The sequence below is a fragment of the Capra hircus genome, chromosome 27 (assembly GCF_001704415.2).
Source record: "Capra hircus breed San Clemente chromosome 27, ASM170441v1, whole genome shotgun sequence".
NCBI classification, from domain to species: domain Eukaryota; kingdom Metazoa; phylum Chordata; class Mammalia; order Artiodactyla; family Bovidae; genus Capra; species Capra hircus.
In genome coordinates this window covers 38,757,016-38,779,026 of record NC_030834.1, presented here as the reverse complement: position 1 = coordinate 38,779,026, position 22,011 = coordinate 38,757,016, and the positions used below count along the sequence as shown (strand labels likewise).

The 22,011-nt window shown below is 42.3% G+C and overlaps 1 protein-coding gene across 1 annotated transcript in view; it reads left to right on the top strand.

The window, feature by feature from the left end:
• The window catches only part of AGPAT5 (1-acylglycerol-3-phosphate O-acyltransferase 5), a 46,010-nt gene extending 25,372 nt beyond the window's left edge, over positions 1-20,638 (top strand). Inside the window, exons 5-8 of the mRNA XM_018042052.1 lie at positions 2,905-2,995; positions 11,250-11,411; positions 16,969-17,092; positions 18,062-20,638. Of these exons, the coding sequence (XP_017897541.1) occupies positions 2,905-2,995; positions 11,250-11,411; positions 16,969-17,092; positions 18,062-18,287 (603 nt within the window). The 3' untranslated portion in view covers positions 18,288-20,638. The remainder of the gene's footprint in view (positions 1-2,904; positions 2,996-11,249; positions 11,412-16,968; positions 17,093-18,061) is intronic.

Sequence of the window (22,011 nt, the reverse complement as noted above, 5' to 3'; positions counted from 1 at the left end):
CCTTCGAAATATAGGTAAGCAGTTATTTTTGGCCGTCAGAAAGGTTGCTGCAGGTGATTCGATCCTTTCCGGGTGGTTGTCAATATTGACCTTAAAGAGGAGTAAGGAGACCATTTGGTGTCTTCAGTCTATAAATAGAAGCAGAGCTGCCCTTGTAACGTTACACTTGAGCTACTTACGAGCTCCTCTGACTTTTCTTCAGCCTCAGGTGGAGGTTAAGAAGAACGACTGTTTTCTGTCAGTATGAATTTGGATTTCTTGTATCTACTGAGTTATTTGAAAAGTCAGAAAAAGTATGAATATCTGCAAATGAAGAATCATTGCATGTAAACATTATTTTATGAAACCTTGTTGCCCACAGAAGAAGCCTCAGCATTCTCCTTACAGAATGCTCATCGCTTCCCTGTGGCTCTCCACTCCCTCCGAGGGCAGGGCCGCAGGGGAGCCGTGCCTCGTTCCCCGGGGCCCTGTGTGGTTGTCTGTCCTGGTGCTCAGAAATGTAGCTGACAGGTTCAAGTTCTCTCCTTTTTTCCTTCCTCACCGCCTCTCCCCTCCTCCTCCCCCCAGCTGTCCTCTCTTTCCACTTCCCTCTGTCTTCTCTCTGGCTCATGGTGCCTCCTTTCCCTGTGTGCTAGGTGATCTTTGTTTGCTCTTGATTATATTTGGAAAAATTATTTGCAGAAATCAGCTTGAGCATAAGATGAAAGAGAACACTGGCGTTTGTTTTAGCCCCATCTCTGGAGGCACTTCTCCCTTGGGCCCACCCAGGCCCATCCTGAGCTTGAGGCTACCTGGACCACCCAGGCCGTGCCGTGAGACAAGACCTTCTGAGCCCTGCGTGACTACCTGGCTTGCTTTTACCCCAGGAGTGTGGCCCTTTTGGTGCTCCCTTCACTTCTGTTTCATTCTTACTGTTTCTACAAGATCTGTGGCCTTAGATTTTTGTGCCCTCACTTTTTGTATCTCTTAGAGCTGAATTCTTCTCTGGGCTTACTTCTGCTTTTCTGTGTTTGCTTTAGTTTTGATCTTACATCTTGTCAGCTCTTGGATGCTCTTAGGATGATGTTACATCCAGCTCTCTAAATTGTTTTCAATAGGAAAGTCAGTGCAAAGAACCTCCTGTGTGCTGTGCTTAGTCGCTCAGTTGTATCTGACTATTTGCAATCCCATGGCCTGCAACCTGCCAGGCTCCTCTGTCCCTGGGGATTCTTTAGGCAAGAATACTAGAGTGGGTTGCCATGCCCTCCTCCAGGGAATCTTCCCAGCCCAGGGATCGAACCCAGGTTTCCTGCATTGCAGGTGAGTTCTTTACCAAGAGCCACCAGGAAAGCCCAAGAAGACTGGAATGGGTAGCCTATCCCTTCTCCAGGGAATCTTCCCAACCCAGGAACTGAACCAGGGTTTCCTGCATTGCAGGTGGATTTTTTACCAGTTGAGCTACGAGGGGAGCCCTCAGATAACCTAGTCTTTCACTCTGGGCTCCCAGAGAGCATTTCTGATTCCCAGGGGCAAGAGTCTAGTGTTTCAGTGGTCATGCAGTGCTGCTGAGTGATGGATGCCAGGCTCATGAGGCAGCACAAGGGGCTGTCCCTTCAGGTCACTGCGGGGATGAGGCCACTTTCATAGGATCTGGGTGGTCGCTTCACTGTTTAATATTTAAGTGCTGTGAAACAGATACGTATTTCTCAGACTCTTTATTAGGCTCTTCTGTTTCTGAAAGTTAATCACATAATCGGCAAGGTAGAATATATTTATAAAGTCAACTTCCATGTGACTTAATATTCCTCACTGAAATAAATGATTAATGATTAAATCAGCTCTTATTCACCAGTAGTATTATTTGAGAAAGCTTTCCAGGCGGTGCTAGTGGTAAAGAACCTGCTTGCCAGTGGAAAAGACATAAAAGACATGAGTTCAATCCCTGGGTCGAGAAGACTCCCTGGAGTAGGAAATGGCAACCCACTCCAGTGTACTTGCCTGGAGAATCCCACAGACAAAGGAGCCTGGAGGGCTATAGTCCATGGGGTCGCAAAGAGTCAGACACAACTTAGCACACATGCACATTATTTGAGAGACTGTAGGATTTTTTTTTTTTCCCAAAAATTACTAAGAAATACATCTTCTGAATAAACATTGCTATGTGAATCTTTTGAAATACGAATATCTATTACCTTTTATATTATGAAGATTTATATATTTATATATGGTTTCCATCAGATGAGGTGTACTTAGGGACCCTGATGTCTAAAATTTACACCTTTTCAAAAGTGATTTTGCAGAATCTTAGTAGGGGGAACCTCTTTCATTAATGAATTGAGGCTTTGTATGAGTCAGCATTTCATGGCAAGCTTTTAAATCAGTGAATATTAGCATGTAATTAGAAATGTTGGCACCCCACTCCAGTACTCTTGCTGGAAAATCGCATGGACGGGGGAGCCTGGTAGGCTGCAGTCCATGGGGTCGAGAACAGTCGGACATGACTGAGCGACTTCACTTTCACTTTTCACTTTCATGCACTGGAGAAGGAAATGGCAACCGACTCCAGTGTTCTTGCCTGGAGAATCCCCGGGATGGGGGAGCCTGGTGGGCTGCCGTCTATGGGGTCACACAGAGTCAGACACGACTGAGGTGACGCAGCAGCAGCAGCAGAAATGTTGTTAGATTATTAATGACTGACATCTGAATAAATATAGGACTCCATTTCAGATATATTCTATGCTGTGTCATGACTTAATTGAATTTGTGCATTTTGGTTGTTCTGCTTGAAATAAAGGTCATAGGTAATTGAATTTTTTTTCACCACCATGGGAAATACTCTTAGGATTTACAGGGTTATCATCGGTAAGTTAACAGCGACAACAAAAACACTCACATAAAACAAACCAAATCTTTATGTCTTCACAGATGTATCTTGTAATTTTTCCAGAGGGAACAAGATATAATCCAGAACTAACAAAAGTCATTTCAGCTAGTCAAGCATTTGCTGCTCAAGAAGGTAAGTAAAAAATTAACTACATTTGAAACTATTATTTTTAAATGTGTTTAAGAGTAAATTTAAGTGCTTGCTGTATATGTATTCTGGTACCATAGATTCAGGTAGAATCTATCCAGGGACATGATTATTTAGATGGAACCTTTGTTTGCAGTGTGGCTTCTCTGTGATGGACAGAGTTTCTGTCCTGTAGGTTGACAGACCTAGACTGGAATCCCAATTCTGATATTTATTAGACGTATGGGCGCAAGCTGCCTGATGTTACTGAGGATCAATTGGCCCACCTCTTAAAAAACATGTAAGTCAGCCTGCCAGATCTGTGGATTCTACATCCACGGATTCAGTCAACCACAGGTGGAAAATATTTTTAAAAACTTTTTTCAGAAAGCTCTAAAAAGCAAAATTTGAAATTGCCATACTGGCAACTATATACATAGCATTTGCATTGTATCAGTTATTATAAGTGGTCTCAGTTCAGTTCAGTTCAGTCGCTCAGTTGTGTCCGACTCTTTGCGACGCCATGAATTGCAGCACGCCAGGCCTCCCTGTCCATCACCATCTCCCAGAGTTCAGTTGATTTAAAGCATATGGAGGTTGTGCATAGGTTATATGCAAGTACTCAGCCATATTTACATAAGAGCCTTGAGCATCTGGGGATTTTAGTATCCAGGGAGTGGATGGGGATACTGGGGTGAGGGGGGGGCGTATGCTTGTTCCCATCAGTTCAGTTCAGTCACTTAGTCATGTCCGACTCCTTGCGACCCCATGAACTGCAGCATGCCAGGCCTCCCTGTCCATTACCAGCTCCTGGAGTTCACCCAAACTCATGTTCATCGAGTTAGTGATGCCATCCAGCCATCTCATCCTCTGTCGGCCCCTTCTCCTCCTGCCCCCTAATCCCTCCCAGCATCACAGTTTTTTCCAATGAGTCAACTCTTTGCATGAGGTGGCCAAAGTACTGGAGTTTCAGCTTTAGCATCATTCCTTCCAAAGAATACCCAGGACTGATCTCCTTCAGAATGGACTGGTTGGATCTCCTTGCAGTCCAAGGGACTCTCAAGAGTCTTCTCCAACACCACAGTTCAAAAGCATCAATTCTTCGGCGCTCAGCTTTCTTTACAGTCCAACTCTCACATCCATACATGACCACTGGAAAAACCATAGCTCTGACTAGATGGACCTTTGTTGGCAAAGTAATGTCTCTGCTTTTGAATATGCTATCTAGGTTGGTCATAACTTTTCTTCCAAGGAGTAAGCGTCTTTTAATTTCATGGCTGCAGTCACCATCTGCAGTGATTTTGAAGCCCCCCAAAATAAAGTCTGACACTGTTTCCACTGTTGCCCCATCTACTTGCCATGAAGTGATGGGGCCAGAAGCCATGATCTTCGTTTCCTGAATGTTGGGTATAGCTAAATCTGTGTAAGGATTAAAGATGCGTGAAGCTCCTAATGGAGAATATTACACAGTTAGTCTACAGTACTTAAAGCTATTGATGTCCCTAATAACGAAGATGTTCTTAGTATCCATCTTTTAGGGACCTGGATAGCTGATATACCGGTCGGTGTACAGTTTCACCGGGTGGGCTGTGCTCCCAGAGGTGTCTGGGAGGCTGGCTGGATCACGTGCAGTCTGTCTGAGCGGGTGCGTTGTTGCAGCACTGGCCGGGGCCTCTGCGGTGCTTCTGAGGATCTGCTGTGTCTCTGCTCTGACCCCTATACAGTGAGCAGTTGAAATGGGCTGGTGTTTCAGAGAAAGAGAGTGTTTGCTTCTAGTTAATTTTGGCTAATCGATCATGCTTGGAGGTGGAATCCTTGGTGCTTACTAAAGTTCTTTCCCGAGATTTCTGTCGCGCTCGTCTCCTTTCCTCCCGCCTTTCCGGCACTTCCCACTAATCTCCTCTCTGTCCTCTTCTGCTTCATCCTTTCCTGTTTCCTGTGCTGTTTCCCGTGTCTCACTCGGGTCTTTTTCATTTATTTCGCTTTCTGTGTTTTTCACGGTGGCCTTCCTCTAAATCCATAGCTGTCACCACCATTTATTTGACTGCTGATGCCTCACAAAACTCTGTCTCTGACCCACACGTCTCTGCCCGACTCTGGACTTCCTGTACAGCTGCGCAGTAGAGAGTTTACTTGCTTGGCTCAAAGGCATGACCCACACTGGCTGTGTCAAATGCACTGCCTCTCTTCCCACGCACACACCCTGTCAGCTGGGCCTCTCTCTGCAAGGTTCGCTCAGCTTTTCTTTATGGTGTATATCAAGTATCCTTCTTGAACCAGTGTTTAGTCTTAGATGAACATTAGCTTTGGGCTGCATTCTCAGGCATATATTATTCATATAACCTTAGACAAGTTGCTTTATTTTTTGGTCTGTTTTCTTATTTGTATCAGGAATTATCCTCATAGGGCTTTTGTGAGGTTCAGTGACATAATGTTTGTAGAAAGTCTGATATATGTATATGTATATTACATATACATACATTTACTAAGTCATTACTTCTAACTTAGAATGTGGAGATTTGCCACAGGTGAATCTATTAATAATGGCAAAAAGCTATAGCTGATCCTAAGGGATAAAATAGAAAGACTGATTCCTTTAAGAAATACTTATTTTACAAAGCAGAGGAGTCCCTATACAAATGGTAGTGAGGACACATGTTTGTAATGTATAAAGAGATGAGATGGGAGAAGCACAGACAGCAGTCCGTGGGAGTTGAAGGGAAAGAGAACCAGCTGACAGAGGGTGTCCATCGGAAAGGCAGAATTAGGACCGACACGTGTGGTGAAAGGAAGGGATTCTAGGTGTGAGAAACAATAATAACAAAGACCTGGAGTTATGAGCAAAAAGTCTGATGTCTTCAAGCCCAGGATGAGCGAAGAAGAGCTGTGTGAGTCCAGCCACAACAGAAGACTCTGAATTCTGTCTGGGCGTGGTGGTCTGCACTTCACTCCAGAGCTGAAGCCACTGAGCAGTATTCTTTTTTAAGTAGTTCATTATGTTTTATTTAAGAAGTCACCATCTTAATTCCCTCGTTCTAAAAGCATGTAATGACTGAGCCTACTAGAGTTTGCAGGGGACAGGGGGAAAGGGTTCCATGTCCAAGTGGGTTTAGAGAATGTTGCATTTATATCCTTTCCTTGGAGAGTTTTTCACATTCGTATGTATTAGTCTCAGAAAAGTTCTATTGTAAAAGTGTCTTCTTTTGTTTAAGGAGCTGTTTACTAAATTTATATAAGAAAGAAAACAATGACCTAGAATTGTTACACAAAATTTGGGGGTTTTATGGAGTAAATTCTTAGGATTTCAGAATATTGCAGCTCTCCTAAATTATTCCTTCTCTAACGATTCTACATTGCTGAGCCCTGACTGTAACAAAATATATATTTTACTCTTTGAAGCTTAAAAGAGTTTATAGGTGAACTTGTTTGAGACTCTTCATAAAGTCTCGAGTTATGAAGGCTAATAAACTATATAAATTTTCAGAAACTCTTATATGTCATCTCATATCCACTTTAATTCTGTTTGGGAATTAGAATTTTATGTTAGATGAGATGAAAGAGAAACAATAAAGTTAATATTTGGGAATTTTTTTATTGTTACTTTTCATGTATCTTGTAAAATCTGGTGCATTTTGTTGTGATTAAGGAACCAACTACGTCTTGGAACATGTGTTTTTAATGAGTTGATTTAAGTTGAACTTGGGAGAAGTTAACCTAGAGCGCTTTAAGTCCTCATAGACTGCTGATTTCATTTTTGATTTCTAAATATGTAACACAGTCTGCTAAGGTGGTACAAGTAGCTGTATAATGTCTTTCAGAAGTTTATGATTTAATAGAAGAGAGAAAACATGATTGTGTTTGTTATTCACTGATGTATAACACATTATCCCAAACTGTAGTGACTTAAAACCACAAACATGTTATTATTTACGTTATAAATTTAGTAGCTTATATATAATTACTAAAAGTTACTTATGTTTAAAAATCCAAACTAATTTTATAATGCTAAAGCAAGTGCTTGTAAGTAATTCTTAAAATAGCATAATAATGATATATACTATAGCTTTTTCGATCTGATAATACCTTGGTCACCAGTAACTGACCATCACTGGTCTGCCATTTTTCTGTGAGTTACAGATCTTTCTCAGAAAAATGGATAATTTTTCTCATGGATAACAATTTTTACCTGCTAACTGACTATTCTTTAAATCCTGTAACTGGGAAAACTCGCTATTTGTTAAAAATATATTTTCTTATAACTCTAATGGTAATTGTTTTCCACTGCACACAAAGGAAATTGATTTGTGAGCAGTATAGCTAGAGTGTTTCCTGTTTTCTTTCCTCTTTGCTCACAACTAAATGAGATTGCTTGAAAATAAAAACAAATGAACTCGTTTTTCCAGCTGTTAAGCTAATTTTTCTTCCGGAAAATTGAAACTTAATAGCACTTCTTGTTAGTGTGCTGCTTTGCTTCAAAACATTGATTTTGCTCCTAAAGTACACCTTTATTTGAATCTGACTTAGTAAACAAATAGAAAAACAAACCAAAACCAACCTTTTTTAATTTAGAGTTTTAGCATTTGACACTTGTTTGCATGTTGAGGTCATTACCTCACATACCATTGATGTGGTGATGGCTGGTTAAGAGGTGGGAGTGGTGGGTGTGGGTATGTCTGTCTGTCTAATAAATCCTAAATATTTCAAGGCCCTGTCTATCACTCTTTCCTAGAAGTATTTTCCTTCAAAAATATATTAGTCATAAAATACATTTATTTATAATTAGAGTTGTTATTTAAGGTATGTCTGCATTAGAGTGTCATGAATTCTTACGTTGTTTTATTGGATTATAATTGCTGTACAAAGTTGCATTAGTTTCTGCGGGGTAACAATGTGAACCCTCATCCATCCCCTTCCTCCTGCGCCTGCGGGAGCCCCCAGCCCACTTGTCTAGGTCGTCGCAGAGCCCTGAGCTAAGCGCCCTGTGCTTTGAGCAGACTCCCTCCAGCTGTCTGTCCTGTGTGTGTGCCGCAGCGCTTCTCTCTCCGCTCATCCCGTCCTCTGCTTCCCCCTCTGTGTCTGCAAGTTCCTTCTCTACGTCTGCACCTCTCCACTTTCTGCCTTGTGCATAGGTTCATCTGAGCCATTTTCCTAGAATCCATGTATATGCGTTAATAGACGATATTTGTTTTCCTCTTTCTGACTTACTTCACTCTATATGACAATGAAGACTCTAGGTTCAAATCTATATCTCTATAGATGACCCAGTGTTACTGTCTACTTCATAGATTGTTAGATTAATGATCTCTAAATTCCGTTTTTACTTGAAACTGTTAGTCATTCCTTTAAAAAAGACTTATTCATATTTCCAAATAAATTAGTTCACTTTTGGTCATCTGTCCATTGGGCTTTCCCCCACTTTCTGCCCTACAGGCCTCTATCTTGGCCTCTCTCCAGCATGCCCTTTTTCCTCAAGCTTTTACCAGTTGGTATGAGTAAGTGAAAAAAATTTTTAAGTGTGAGTAATGTTTTTATGTTGGGCTTCCCAGTTGGCACGGTGATAAAGAATCCATCTGCCAATGCAGGAGATGCAGGTTCAATCCCTGGGTCAGGAAGATCTCTGGGGAAAGAAATGGCAACATGACCTAGTGACCACACACACACACACACACACACACACACACCACACACCCCATCCCACTTGACTCCCGCAAATTAAGTACAAGTCCTCAGAATGCGTGTGTGTGTGCTCAGTCACTCAGTCATGTCCAGCTCTTTGCAACCCTGTGAAATTTAGCCTGCTGGGCTCCTCTGTCCATGGGATTTCCCAGGCTGGAGTGGGTAGCAGTTTCCTTCTCCAAGGGATCTTCCCAACCCAGGGATCGAACTGGTGTCTCCTACTTGGCAGGAAGATTCCTTACCACTCAGCCTGGGAAGCCCTGTGTATGTCTGTATGTATAGATATAGCAATATATAAACATAGATATATATTGTAAAATTTCCTGCTTGGATCAATAAAGATTTTCCATTCAGTGGTATCATTTATTTAACAACAAAATTTCAGTTATATGAAGCATCACCGTGTTGGCCCTCAGGGTGAAGTTTGGTCAAGGGTACGCTAGAGTATTGTTAGTGCCAGCTGGGAGTCAGGAGGTCTGGAGGTGGAAGCAAGGCAAAGCAGATACTAAAACAGAGATTAGATGTTGACCAGGAAGAATTAATTTAATTAGCTAACATTTTCCTGTTCCAGGCTCAGGGGTTTTCTGAGTTCCCTAGAGGCAGTGTGGTGGGCTCAAGCTCAAGTAGTTAATTACGAATGCCTATTGTTTGACTCTGTACTGAAATTCCAACTGGTCTCTATAGTGTTATTATGAAATTAGTTTTATAATAATGACCCGGGGTTTGGGGATAGTGGAGTGGCCCCATACCTTCCACAGTGAGAACATTCTGACTTCACTTCTTCACCTACTAGTGATGGGTGTTTCATTCATCTGCCAGTCGATTTTTCCAAACCTTTGTTATAACTCATTTTTAGGAAAGTGTTACTTTTCTGTCTTCTTACCGACTTACTTAGATTCTAATAATTAATTGCCACAGGGTGATACTGTGGAACTGTGGACTTCATAAAGTTGGGTGAATTCCAAGAGCGGAGAAGGAAGTATTAACTAATTTAATTGACAAATGTTTCCCAGCCTGGTATACTGTTCAGGTTTTTGTTATAAGTTTGTGAATAAATTAAACTGTTTCTGCCCCAGGGACTCAAGTCAGATATGTGGTTGTGGGAATCTTTTTCTTTCCCACACCACTCTGCATTTTAAAATTTCTTCTGCAGGAAGATCCCAACATGCTATAGCTGTTCTTTCTTATGCAGCTAATTTTCCCTGGAGAGAAGCAGTAGAAAACCCAAATTGAGGTTTTTTTTTAATGGTTTGTTTTCATGTCACTTTTTCAGAGAGCTACACTTTTCTGTTAAACTGTCAATAAATATTCTAAACCAGGAAGCCGGGCAGCGGTGGGGAGCGGGGAGTAGGAAACGGGAAGTTCAGTTCAGTTGCTCAGTTGTGTCCGACTCTTCGAGCCGCCATGGACTGCAGCACACCAGCCTTCCCTGTCGTTCACCAACTCCTAGGAAATAGGAAGGGAAAGGAGCAAATTCTTAACACTCACGGGAGCACTAATGAACGTGTTGAATTAGTCTATATAAATGATAGTATTTTCCCACTTAAAGAAGCTTTTAAAAGTGCGTGTGTGTGTAAATAATTGTACTTTCATACCAAGACTTGTGTGCACTATTCATATGCAGCTTACATGGGCGCCCATAGCTGTGTCACTCATAACAGCCAAAGGGTGGAAACAACCCGGACGTATGTCGGTGCGTTAACACAGCCTGGTATATCCATGCAGTAGAGCATCATTCAGCCATAGCGAGTAACGAAGTGCTGGTGTGCACGCCAGACACAGCAGTCCACATGCTTCGATCTCGTTTATATGATTTGTCCATAATTGGGAAATCCATAGAGCCTGAAAGTGGCTTTGTGGTAACGGGGAGTGGAGTGGGTATCTTCCTGGCCGTGTCTGCCAGGGTGAAGGGTCTTTGGAGTAATGAAAACGGTCTGGAGTGTGATAGTGGTGATGGTTCTAAAGTCCTTTGAATAAACTAAAATCAACAGAGTTGTATACTTTACAGTGGTGAATTTTATGGTCTGTGAATTAGATTTCAGATTTTTAAAAAAAGTTTACTGAGAAACTAGCTTCTTTAGTTACCCTAAAAGTTTCGAGTCAGTATTTCACATTTTATATGGATCACAGCAGCTCTCAGTTCAAGTGTTGTACACAGTGGGGGTTGTTTGGGTAGTTGTACTTCATCTCTATTTGAGTAGACATAGAACTAAAAGAATCTTGGACTTGGAGTCAGGAATTAGGAATTTTACTCCTGAATCTTGAGTGACCACAGGCAAGGTACTACCGCTTTTATTCTGTCGCCCGAAATGAGGATTGTATGTTTGCTCTTGTCTGAGTTTTCCAAATTGGGGGGCTTCTGAGCGGCATAAGCTTTTTGAGGGCAAGTTTTCTAACAGCTTCCTGCACGGTCTTGTACATGTGGGTGTGTGGTAAGTGCATTAAATGAATGTTGGTTTAAACTGAGAAAGGCACATGAAAGTGTGGTCTAAACTTTCCTATAAAAACAGTTTAGAAGTTACAGTCTGTTGCCAAGGGGTTTTGTAACTAATACACAGCCACGCTGACTCAACTTCTCTTCTAGGCCTTCCAATATTGAAACATGTGCTGACGCCAAGAATAAAGGCAACTCACGTTGCTTTTGATTCTATGAAGGATTATTTGGATGCCGTTTATGATGTTACAGTGGCTTTTGAAGGGTCTGTGGATGATAAAGGGCAGCGGAAGGAAGCACCATCCATGGCTGGTAAGTTTGTTTTCAAGTAGTAAGTCATATATGTTTCTGAATGTGGGATATATTTTTTAAAAGGATAAGTGTGTTCTATTATGTTACATTGATATATTTTCAAAATGTGTACCCTTGATGTATTTTTTACTAATCTGTAACGGCAGTAATTTCGTTAACTCTGCTTGGCTGTCCCATTAGTTCTTTGGATTTGCCCAGTATCGTTAACGCGGCCTCTTTCTGCCCAAGGTTCACACACAGAAATGGAAAGGCTCCATAAAGCAAAGGAAGGAGAGATCAGGGAAAATGCTAAGCTAGCAACACTGAGTTGTGCCCTCGGTCAATGTTCTCTTTATGTGTGTTTTTCATGCAACATTTGTGAACTCTGGTATCACAGACAAGAAGAAGGACCGTCAGGCATGACTTTTTCTTTTTTCAACCATGGTCTCAAGTATTAAGGACCTGTGGGCCAGGATTTTAAGTGGGCAGCATGTTTTAGTTCAATATAAGCGCACTGTTGACTGTTGGAGACCTCTGGATGTGGGGCTGGGCAGCCGGAAGCATGTGGAGTTTTCCGTCCACTCTTCAAGGTGTATCGGCCTAGTATTTCCCCTCGGCGGCTGCTGGATGTGGAACCGGCTTGTCTAGCGCAGCTCAGCAGGATCTCTTGAAGGCGAATGTTCAGAAGGGAGAGTGACTCCCAGAGGAAGGAGGGGAAAGAGGACAGGGGGGTGAGCAGAATGCGGCTGAATGGTGGGAAGTGGCCGGCGGCGGAGGAAGGGCACCCGGGGGGGCCCCACCTGCGGGCTGACCGCCCTCCTGACTCACTGTCACCGCAGATCGAAGTGGGAGCTGCAGCGGAAGTGTGCGGGCTTGTCTCTACCAGGCCCCATCCACCTGCTCTCCCCTCCACCGGCACCCCTTGTCTTTATCGCTTGTCTATTGTAGGTACAAATTTAATTTACAAACAAAAGGCAACATATAATACTTTTTACTCTTTTTGAACCATTGAGAGAGCCCTTGGCCGAGTTTTACATTTGAAGACGGACATCCATGTAGTCATTCAACAGTATTGCCACGAGTTTATCAAGCATTCTTTAGAAAACAAGGCTGAACATATTTTTTCGTTTGTGGAAACCAGATGTAATTCCCATAATAACCTTTTTAGAAGGCTGCTTTTATTAAGTTGAGGTCCCATGGTAAGAACCCGTGGGGCAGGCAGTGTCCCCAGGGTGCTGCTGGCCAGGGCCTCGTGCCCAACCCCGAGCTCCTTCACGTTGTCGCCGCCTGCTCAGGGCCTTTGGGGCTGCTGGTTTCCTGCCCGTCACGGAGACCTTCCTGCCTGGGGGCGGTGTGTAGGCCAGGCCACCTTCCTGCCGTCGCCCTCATCCGAGCTGTGACCTTGTCCCTGACGAAGGCACCCCTTCATAGCTCACAGAGCTTTTGCACTCCCAAGGCACAGCGTGTATAGAAGGCAGTGCTTGGTGTTGGTGACTCCATCTCCTCACAGTTAGGCCAGAAGTGCCTTTTGGGGGCATATGTCTTAGGGCTGGGTTTCCCAGGCCTGGCCCTTCCTCCCGCTGCTCCGCTTGTTCAGCACCTTGGCTGGCTTTGGGTTGTCTGGACACAGGGCCTCTAGTTTTGAAAAGGTTGGCTTTTCTCTTAACGTTCAAAAGCCACGTACAAAAAAATTATTTCATTTCAGTCAATTAAGAATAAATATTTCTTCAAGCAAAAACACACCAGAGTAAAACCAGAAGACTGAAGACAAGGGGTAGGGGAAAAAAAACTAATTTCCTTAATGTACAAAATGTACCTATAAACTGATATGATCGGTCACTCAATAGAAAAATGAGTAAAGGGTAAGAACAGCCAGTTCACAGAAAAAAATGTTCAAAAAAAGTGAAAAACCATATTTTGCTATCAAACTGGCAGAAGCCTCAAATAACAGGTTAGATCCCATGCCTGTGGGTGAGTAAAGTGTCCCAGGGACTTTTGCACTTTGTTGGTAGGAGGAGTGCAGCACTTTTTTCCATAAAGTTTCCAGATGGTTCATTGATGTGCCATAGGCCAGTGTGGCTGCCAGCCCTGCAGGGGAATTGCTTCCATCCGAGTTCCCTGGGGTGTCTCAGCCTGGCTGCTCACAGGCTGTCCTGAGCGGGCGCGGGGCTGTGTGCCCGTGACCCTGCGGGGATGACCCTGCCGGGACCCTCCTGGTGACCCGAGTCTGGCAGTCGGGGCCTGCCAGCAGAGCGGGAGGCTGCAGGCAGTGAGCCGTGTCCTTCCCATTTCGTGGTCTGTTCTGCTCAGGGCCCATCAGGGGGTCCTCCTGCGCTTGCCTGCTTTTTCCAACAGTATCCAAGTGCTTCTGTGGACAGAGTCCATTGGGCAGAGGTGAGACAGGGCCACTTGAGTGTGATTGATTTATAACTCCTGTTTCTAAAATGAGTGTTACACTGGAAGAAATTGTGAGCTAAAGGACGACAATTGATATTCTGTTCAAGTATTTTATATAGTTCTCGGGTAACTTTTTCTTTTAATATTTTCTTATATGAAAATAAGATATACTTGAAGGGGAAAATTACAGGTAACTCAGAAGGAAAAAAACTACAAACTCACCTGTTCAGATAACAACCCCAGATAACACCTCAGATATTTTTCTCAAAGTTTTTTGTAATGTCTGTATGTTGGTGTGTATATCTGCCTGTATGTATTTATATAGACATACATATATATAAATGTGTGTGTGTGTGTGTGGTTTTTTTTTTTTCTTTGGCTTGAGTGTCATGAAAATCTTTACATGTCATTATATACACTTAACATGATTTTTTTAAAGACTACATAGTGTTCATCGGTGTGCACGTATAACCGTTTACCTACTCCGTTTTTTGTTGGGTTCAGGTCGCATTGTTCTGCTCTTGGTTTTTCCCAGAGGGACGGGGGTGCCAGGCAGGGCGCAGAGGCCCCTGGGTTGTGCCCCGCCCCTCTCACCCGGCTCCACAGGCACAGAGCAGCGCGACTCGGTTGCTCTGGAGACTTGGCCTTGTGACCGGTCTAGAGCCTTGGAAGACTTCCTGTGCGGCCCTGGAATACAGTATACTCTAGGGACCTGCTGGGAAAGCTGTAGTCAGAAAAGAATCACACCTTAATTAGAATAATTTTCCCTACATTCCCTAAATATTATGGGGTAATTTTTGCTCATGCCCTGTGAAATGTGCCCCAACTAAAATAGTTTTTACTAAAGTAGACATAGGAGCTTATGAAATACTGAAGAAAGTATTTCCGTCACTCATTTCTTGTCTCTGGTGGGAGTACCTCCTGGATGTCGCTGGTGCTGATCTGAGCTTGTATGGTCTGTATCTGGATTCCTGACCACAGGGACTTGGCTTGACTCCACTGCTGACAACGCTGGGCCTTGCTTCCTTCACCCCCACAAAAGAATGATAGTCCTGGCCTGCAGAGGTGCATGAAAGGCCAAGTGAAGTGACATGCACAAACGTGTGATGTGAATACCAAAACACTATGTACATTCTTAGGATTTCCTGGTGGTTCAGACAGTTAAGAATCTGCCTGCAATGCGGGAGACCTGGGTTCAATCCCTGGGTTTGGAAGATCCCCTGGAGAAGGGAATGGCAACCCACTCCAAAATACTTGCCTGGAGAATTCCGTGGACAGAGGAGCCTGGCAGGCTACAGTCCACAGGGTCAGAGTCGGACATGACTGAGCGACTTTCACATGTACCTTCTAGGTGAGAGAAAGCCAAAAGTGTCCAGGGGAACTTCAGGGTCCTTTCTCGCACTGGCGTCGGTAAGGATGGGTGACGCACTCCAAACACTTGAGTTCACATGCGTTCGTTTCTGACCCCACAAGTGCAGCTGGTTTCGTGTCCTTGCAGATTCTGTATATCTGTGCCCTGGGACTCGGGGGACATCCAGGGTAAATGCAGTGTCAACCAGATACCTGCCTAATTAAGGGGCAGGAAATGTTAGGGGCAAGTGTAGATGATTAAGTGAAGGCAGGAAAGTTGGTGCCAGCTCCTGCATTTTTACGTATCAGAAATAGAAATAGGGTGAGGTGAGGAGCCACGTGCAGCCAGAAAATTCCAATGACTGACACTCCACACATGTGTGTGCTGGGTCCTGTCCTGCCCCATCACCCTCACGACAGCCTCCTGGGCCGGGTCTGCTACCGTCACGTCTTGAGGACGGACACACGTTGAAAAGTGTGCAGAGAGGCTGCACGCTGAGCTCTGCCCAGGCTGGTAAGGGGTCAGAGCCCAGGCCGCCTGACTCACTGTCTGTGCTCATCACCCGTGCACAGTTCTGCTCCTGAAAGCACTTCCTACACTGAAGTCTTTGATTTAAAGAAAACGGAACTTGAGGAAAAGAAAGAGAAAAGTATTGTAAAAGTGCAGTCTTCCTATGGCAGTGTTTTGCACATTTATCATCAAAGCTAGTTCACTTCTAAGAGTATATAAACAATAAGATAATTTTTGATGACTGAAATGCGTTACTGAGGCTTGACACCAGAAATGGAGGAAAACAGTTGCAGAGAGAATTCACAAGAAGGGCTGAGTGCAGGGTCCAGAGGTGGAGACTTTAAGGATCAGCTTCCTGTCTTCCTCCAGCTTCACAACACACTAGCCACTGTTTCCTGAACACACCTGTGAGCACATTCCAACTTGAGATAAACAGTCTTGTCCCCCTACTTGCATGCCCACCCAGGGAACATAGTTGTCTCTTAAATCTCTTAGCAATATTTCCTTCTTCTCCAGGAATTTAAATATGCTAGCATGGTCATGTCCTCACAGAAAGTCACATCCAAAAAAGGAAATTTCCGGGCTCAAAGTTCTTTCTTATCTTGGAATAAATCCTGACCTCATCCCTTGTGCAACCTGGGCTGGAAGAAAAGACTGTTTGCTAATTTTTAGGTTAGCATTTTTTAGGAACTAGCTGTTGAAAGGCCCACAGCTATTCCACAAAAAGAAATTTGGTTCCCAGAGCAACTGGAATACATTAAAATATGGCAAGGATCAGGGAAGCAAGGCGCACCAGTGAGTAGACACCACTGGCAACTCCCGGAGTTGGGGGTGGGCGGAGGCCTGTGGAGCCGTGGCAGAGCCACGAGTCAGTGCTGGGGTCTGAGGGGTAGGGTGGCTCCATGTGCCCAGTGCTTTCCCAGGCACATCCATCCGGTCCCAGTGACCTGGGACAAGCACTCGGCCCCATGAAGGCGACTGGTGGGGCTGAGGGTGGTTGGCATACGGGGATCCTTTAGAGGGTGGGTGCATACTTCTGGTCCTGACCTGGGCTGCCTGTACAACTTACAGCACTTGTTGTATGAGAAGTACCATCCGGTTGATTTAACTCATGACCTAGGGAACTATGGGAGACTTGGAAATTATACCGCTTCAGCCTGAAACCCCAGACCACCAGTTTGTAATCTTTATTTTTGTTTTGTCTTTGCTAAAGAAAAACTCTGAACTTTGTTTTAAAACTTTTTTAAACCTCATTTCGTTAGTATTTTATATAACTGAATTCTAAACTAATAAAAATGAAATATTTTTGTTTCTTGTTAGAATTTCTCTGCAAAGAATGTCCAAAAATTCATATTCACATTGATCGTATAGACAAAAAAAATATCCCAGAAGAACAAGTATCCATGAAAAGATGGCTTCATGAGCGTTTTGAAATAAAAGATAAGTGAGTAATGATAGTTCTCGCCCTTCAAATACGTTGGCTCAACTTGGTCACTATAGTAAACAATGTGAAATGAGTGTAAACAGATTACTGTCTTAAGAATGCTTTTTACAAACTCAAATCTCATTCCATGTTTTGTCTCTTCATGTTTTAATCTTGCCAGTTACAAGTCACTATGAAAGATCTTGTTATGGGGGCTGTCCATCATTATTTACCACATTTCAGTAATTTGTGTAAGATGGAAAGTTTTTTTTTACAAAAAGAGACACTCAGAAAGCTTCGCATTGTGATGCTTCAGGCCTGGGGGAGGGTGTGCAGCCTGAGGGCCAGCGGGGCGTGGCAGCCGTGGGTGGAGGATGGTGCCTCACATGTATGTGGAACTGACCCCAGGGCATTTGTTGGAAAAACAAGGGGTAGTTGACATTTTTGTGACCAAAGTGTCATTTTGCTGTTAGTGTTTTGGGGCCTAAACAGTTTCTGGGGTTGACCTGGTGTCTCTCCTGCTAATAACATGACATTGGAGCAAATGTTGAGTGTTACTCTGAGTACCAGGTGGGGGCCTCTCGGGATCGAGGGGAGCGTGTGAGGCTCCCTGTGATTTACACAAATTCCTAAAAGTAGAAGTTTTAGAATTTTGTTTTTAGGAAGATAAAAACTGAGTTAACTTCAGGATATATTATTACTGTTTGTTTTGCTATCAGTGGATATTTTTTCTGTTTTTTTAAAGCTGTATTTTAAATATTGATACTTTTTTCCCTCTTCTTGAAAAAACTGGATCCATGAGTTATAGGATGTACCATTAAAATGACTTTTTAATGTCTAGAAACTCCAATTAAAGCAACTCTTTGGGTATTTCCTTATAAGGACTTGTAACTTCTCTAACAGGCACCCAATAAATATTTGTTGAATTAAAATATTTAAATGACTAAATCTGAAAGTTAAAGCAATTTTCTTTTTTCATTCTGGCCATAGATTGCTTATAGAATTCTATGATTCACCGGACCCAGAAAGAAGAAACAAATTTCCTGGAGAAAGTGTTAATTCTAAGCTAAGTCTCAAGAAAACCTTACCATCATTCTTGATCTTAAGTGGTTTGACTGCTGGTTTGCTTATGACTGAGGCCGGAAGGAAACTGTATGTGAAAACCTGGATTTATGGAACCTTGATTGGCTGCTTGTGGGTTAGTATTAAAGCATAAACGAGTAGCTGTCTCCAGGTGGTGGGATGCGCTGCGCTGTTTATTGTTGGTGGCTGCACGTTACATCCGATTGCTCCTGAATTTAATAAGAAGTGTAAATAAAGCCTTGTTGATTGAACATTGGACAAAATAGAATTTCTGACTAAAGCCAATATTCAGTTGGTCTTGGGCAAACATACACAGTTTTACAACTTCAGTCCAGAAGCTGTTGGAAAGGGAAAAGGTAAACAGAGTTTATATTATTCTTGGCATTTCCTGTGAACTAATGTCAACTGCAGAAGATTATTAGGATTGTATAATTTGTGTTATATCAAATAGTGGCATTCATGAACATTAATTTGCAAAATATTTTGCTGTATTCATTTTCAACTTTTTAAAGACTTGACTGGGCCACTCTTTTCACTAAAGTACTTAGTGTCTTGCAGCTGTGAAATATTTTGCCTTTTGTTTAATTTCTCCAAGTCAATGAAAGAAATTGTAGTTAATCAAGAAGGGCACAAGGAAAGGGCTGGGGAATGTTGGTGGGAGAAGCTCTGTGTTAGCACGGGCTTTTATTGTATTGTGTTGTTAGCTAATTACACTTGGTATTTGCAAAGTAGTATTTCTAATATTTACTGAAACAGCTTCATTTGCACACCCTGTACTCTATACAAAAGAATAATGTAAAAAAAATGAGAAGTTAAAATTGTGATCCAGATTCATTGTAGCAGAACTTTAAATTGCTCAGTTTTTTGAAGATTTTGGCTAAGCTCCTAGAACCTCATGACATTTGTGCCATAAGTACTTGAAAACCTTAAGATTTCCTGTTATTTTTTTATGTTGAAATAATCAGTGTGAACCTTCGTTAGACCTGAGTCCGCAGATATTTAAGACGGTGGGAGCTCTCAGACACCTGACTAGACTTACTAGCATGTGCCTTTTGCCTGTTACCCTTGGGTTCAGCGAAATGTCTAATCCAAAAATCATGTTTTTATGTCATCATGGTTGGTTTCCGTTCTCCTCGAGTTCCTTTCCTCCAGATCATCAGCAGAGGTGCTGCGTACAGCGGACGTGGGGCCTCGCCGGAAGCACTGTGTCCTGACGCAGGCCTCACCCGGAAGTGCTGTGTCCTGACGCAGGCTTCAACCGTTTAAGCTCTTGTGAGCCAGCCCACTGCCCGCGGCAAAGGCATTTTGTGGTGTTATACGTCAAGAAGTCGCTTTCCTCAAGCCAGTAAATACAGACTTAATCCATCAGGACAGAGTGAGTTTGTTTAGTTCCCGTTAGTGTTAATGAGGCCACGTAATTCATCAGAGTCACCTGAAAAGAAGAGTGATGTTTCAGGAACCATGTCACACAATTTTCAGTCCTGGAACAACAAACCCTCAAGAAGAGGACCTTTTAAAGTGTGATCTGCTCTACTTTTATGTTACAATTCAAGCTCGATTGCCTATTAGTCCCTTAAGATACCTATTTCTGCTTCCAGGTAATGAGTTTTTGCTGTAAAATTGTATCAGTGCCCCAGATGAAATACACCTCTTAAATCATGATAAACATCATCTATAAATCTTAGAAATAATAAGAGAAATTTTGTCTGGTTTTCCAGAAGCAGAGTAAGTTATTTCAAGAAACCCCTCTGAAGAGTTGGGTAGTATGAACTGGTTTGTGCATAGTTTAGTATGTGTATGTATATACACAGATGAGTGTGTGATGTGTGTGTACACATAGTCCCACAGGATACCATCGGCCTCATTATAAATGAAGGTGCAGGTAAAACTTTTGTTTTATGCCACATTGCAGTTCTCTTACCCTCTAAAGCGCAATTATGTCAATGCCATGTCTTTGTTAAATACTCTTTTTCAACAGCCCTAAACTTAGGAACTATTTCTAATTTGATCACAATAAATGTAAATTGTGTAACTTATTTTGAATGTCATGGATATGCTCTAAATTTAAATTTTAAGAAGCAATACCACTGGAATTATGTTGAGTATAACTGATTTGAAGAAGGCCAAGTGAGCTGCACAAGATCACTTGAATAGCATGTTTCTTATAACTACCCTTATATTCTTCTCACAAAAGGTCTATAAAATGTTTAAATTTTTTTTGTATCAAAGTATTTCAAAAATTAGAAGCTTCTTTTTAACATGTATTGATATGACTTGAATTTTCTGAAATTAAGAACTCTATATACCAGTAAATCATTTCACATAATATCATTTAAGGTTTTGTTTATATTATTGTTGACTTACGGCTTAGTACTTGTTTTTTCTTTAAAAGACTGCAGTCAGTGTGCATGCTTTTATCTTTTTCACAAAAGGGTGTGTTTGGATGAAAGTAAAAGAGATAATAAAATCTTTCACTGTCTCTGATGTCTGTGCTATTTAACATTTTGTGACCCAAAAATTCACCAACGGTCTCTCTTTACATAAAATAGGCCTTATGGCTGGCCCTGCATTCTGAAATAGTATTGAGCAATTTTTTTTAAGTACATTAAAATCTTCAAAATTGTGATACAGCGTGTTAATTTGGTTATATAAGTTCATCCATATATTTTATAAGATTTATGAATGAATGTTAGTAGCTCAGTTGTGTCTGACTCTTTTTGGCCCCAGGGACTATAGCCTGCCAGGCTGCTCTGTCCTTGGGATTCTCCAGGCAAGAATACTGGAGTAGGTTGCCATTCCCTGCTCCAAGGGATGTTCCTGACACAGGCAGATTCTTTCCCGTCTGAACCACCAGGGAAGCTTATAAGATGTATGGTGATTATTAATTGCTTGACAGTTTTGAAATTACTAAGATACCACACTGAAACATGTCAGATGCTTAAAATTAGCCAGGTTGGTGAGTCAAGAATGAATCCAACTGACCCTTACATCACACATACTGGTGACTTCTTTCATCTGTATCATTTCCGTGTAATTTTTTTTTTTCATGGTACAATTCTCCTTTATATCCAGATTCAGTTCAGTTCAGTTCAATTGCTCAGTCATGTCTGACTCTTCAACTCCATGGGCTGCAGTATGTCAGGCCTTCCTGTCCATCACCAACACCCAGGACATACTCAAACTCATGTTTATCGAGTTAGTGATGCCATCAAACTGTCTCATCTTCTGTCATCCCCTTCTCCTCCTCCTTCAATCTTTCCCAGCATCAGGGTCTTTTCAGATGAGTCAGTTCTTCGCATCAGGTGGCCAAAGTATTGGAGTTTCAGCTTCAGCATCAGTCCTTCCAGTGAACACCCAGGACTGATCTCCTTTAGGGTGGACTGGTTGGATCTCCTTGCAGTCCAAGAGACTATCAAGCGTCTTCTCCAGCACTACAGTTCAAAAGCATCAATTCTTCCGGTGCTTAGCTTTCTTCACAGTCCAACTCCCAGATCCATACATGACCACTGGAAAAACCATAGCCTTGACTAGACAGACCTTTGATTTCAAAGTAATATCCAGGTTACATAAATTTTATTGTTTCTTTCATAATGTTATATGGTTTATACTTACCTTCACTGAATAAGTCCATATCAGTAAAATGATCTGACTAAGCTGACCATTAAAACTAAGAAATGTTGTATAACCTTTGCCCATGAAGCATAGGTGCAAAGTAACTGCCAGATGTATAGCAGACTCACATTTGAGAAAATGGAGGAATGTCTGTCCTGGGATTTCATGTGTACAATTGCAAATGTATACAGTAAAAAAAAACTGTAATCCTAATAAGATTTGTTCTTCAAGTGTTAGCTTGAAGA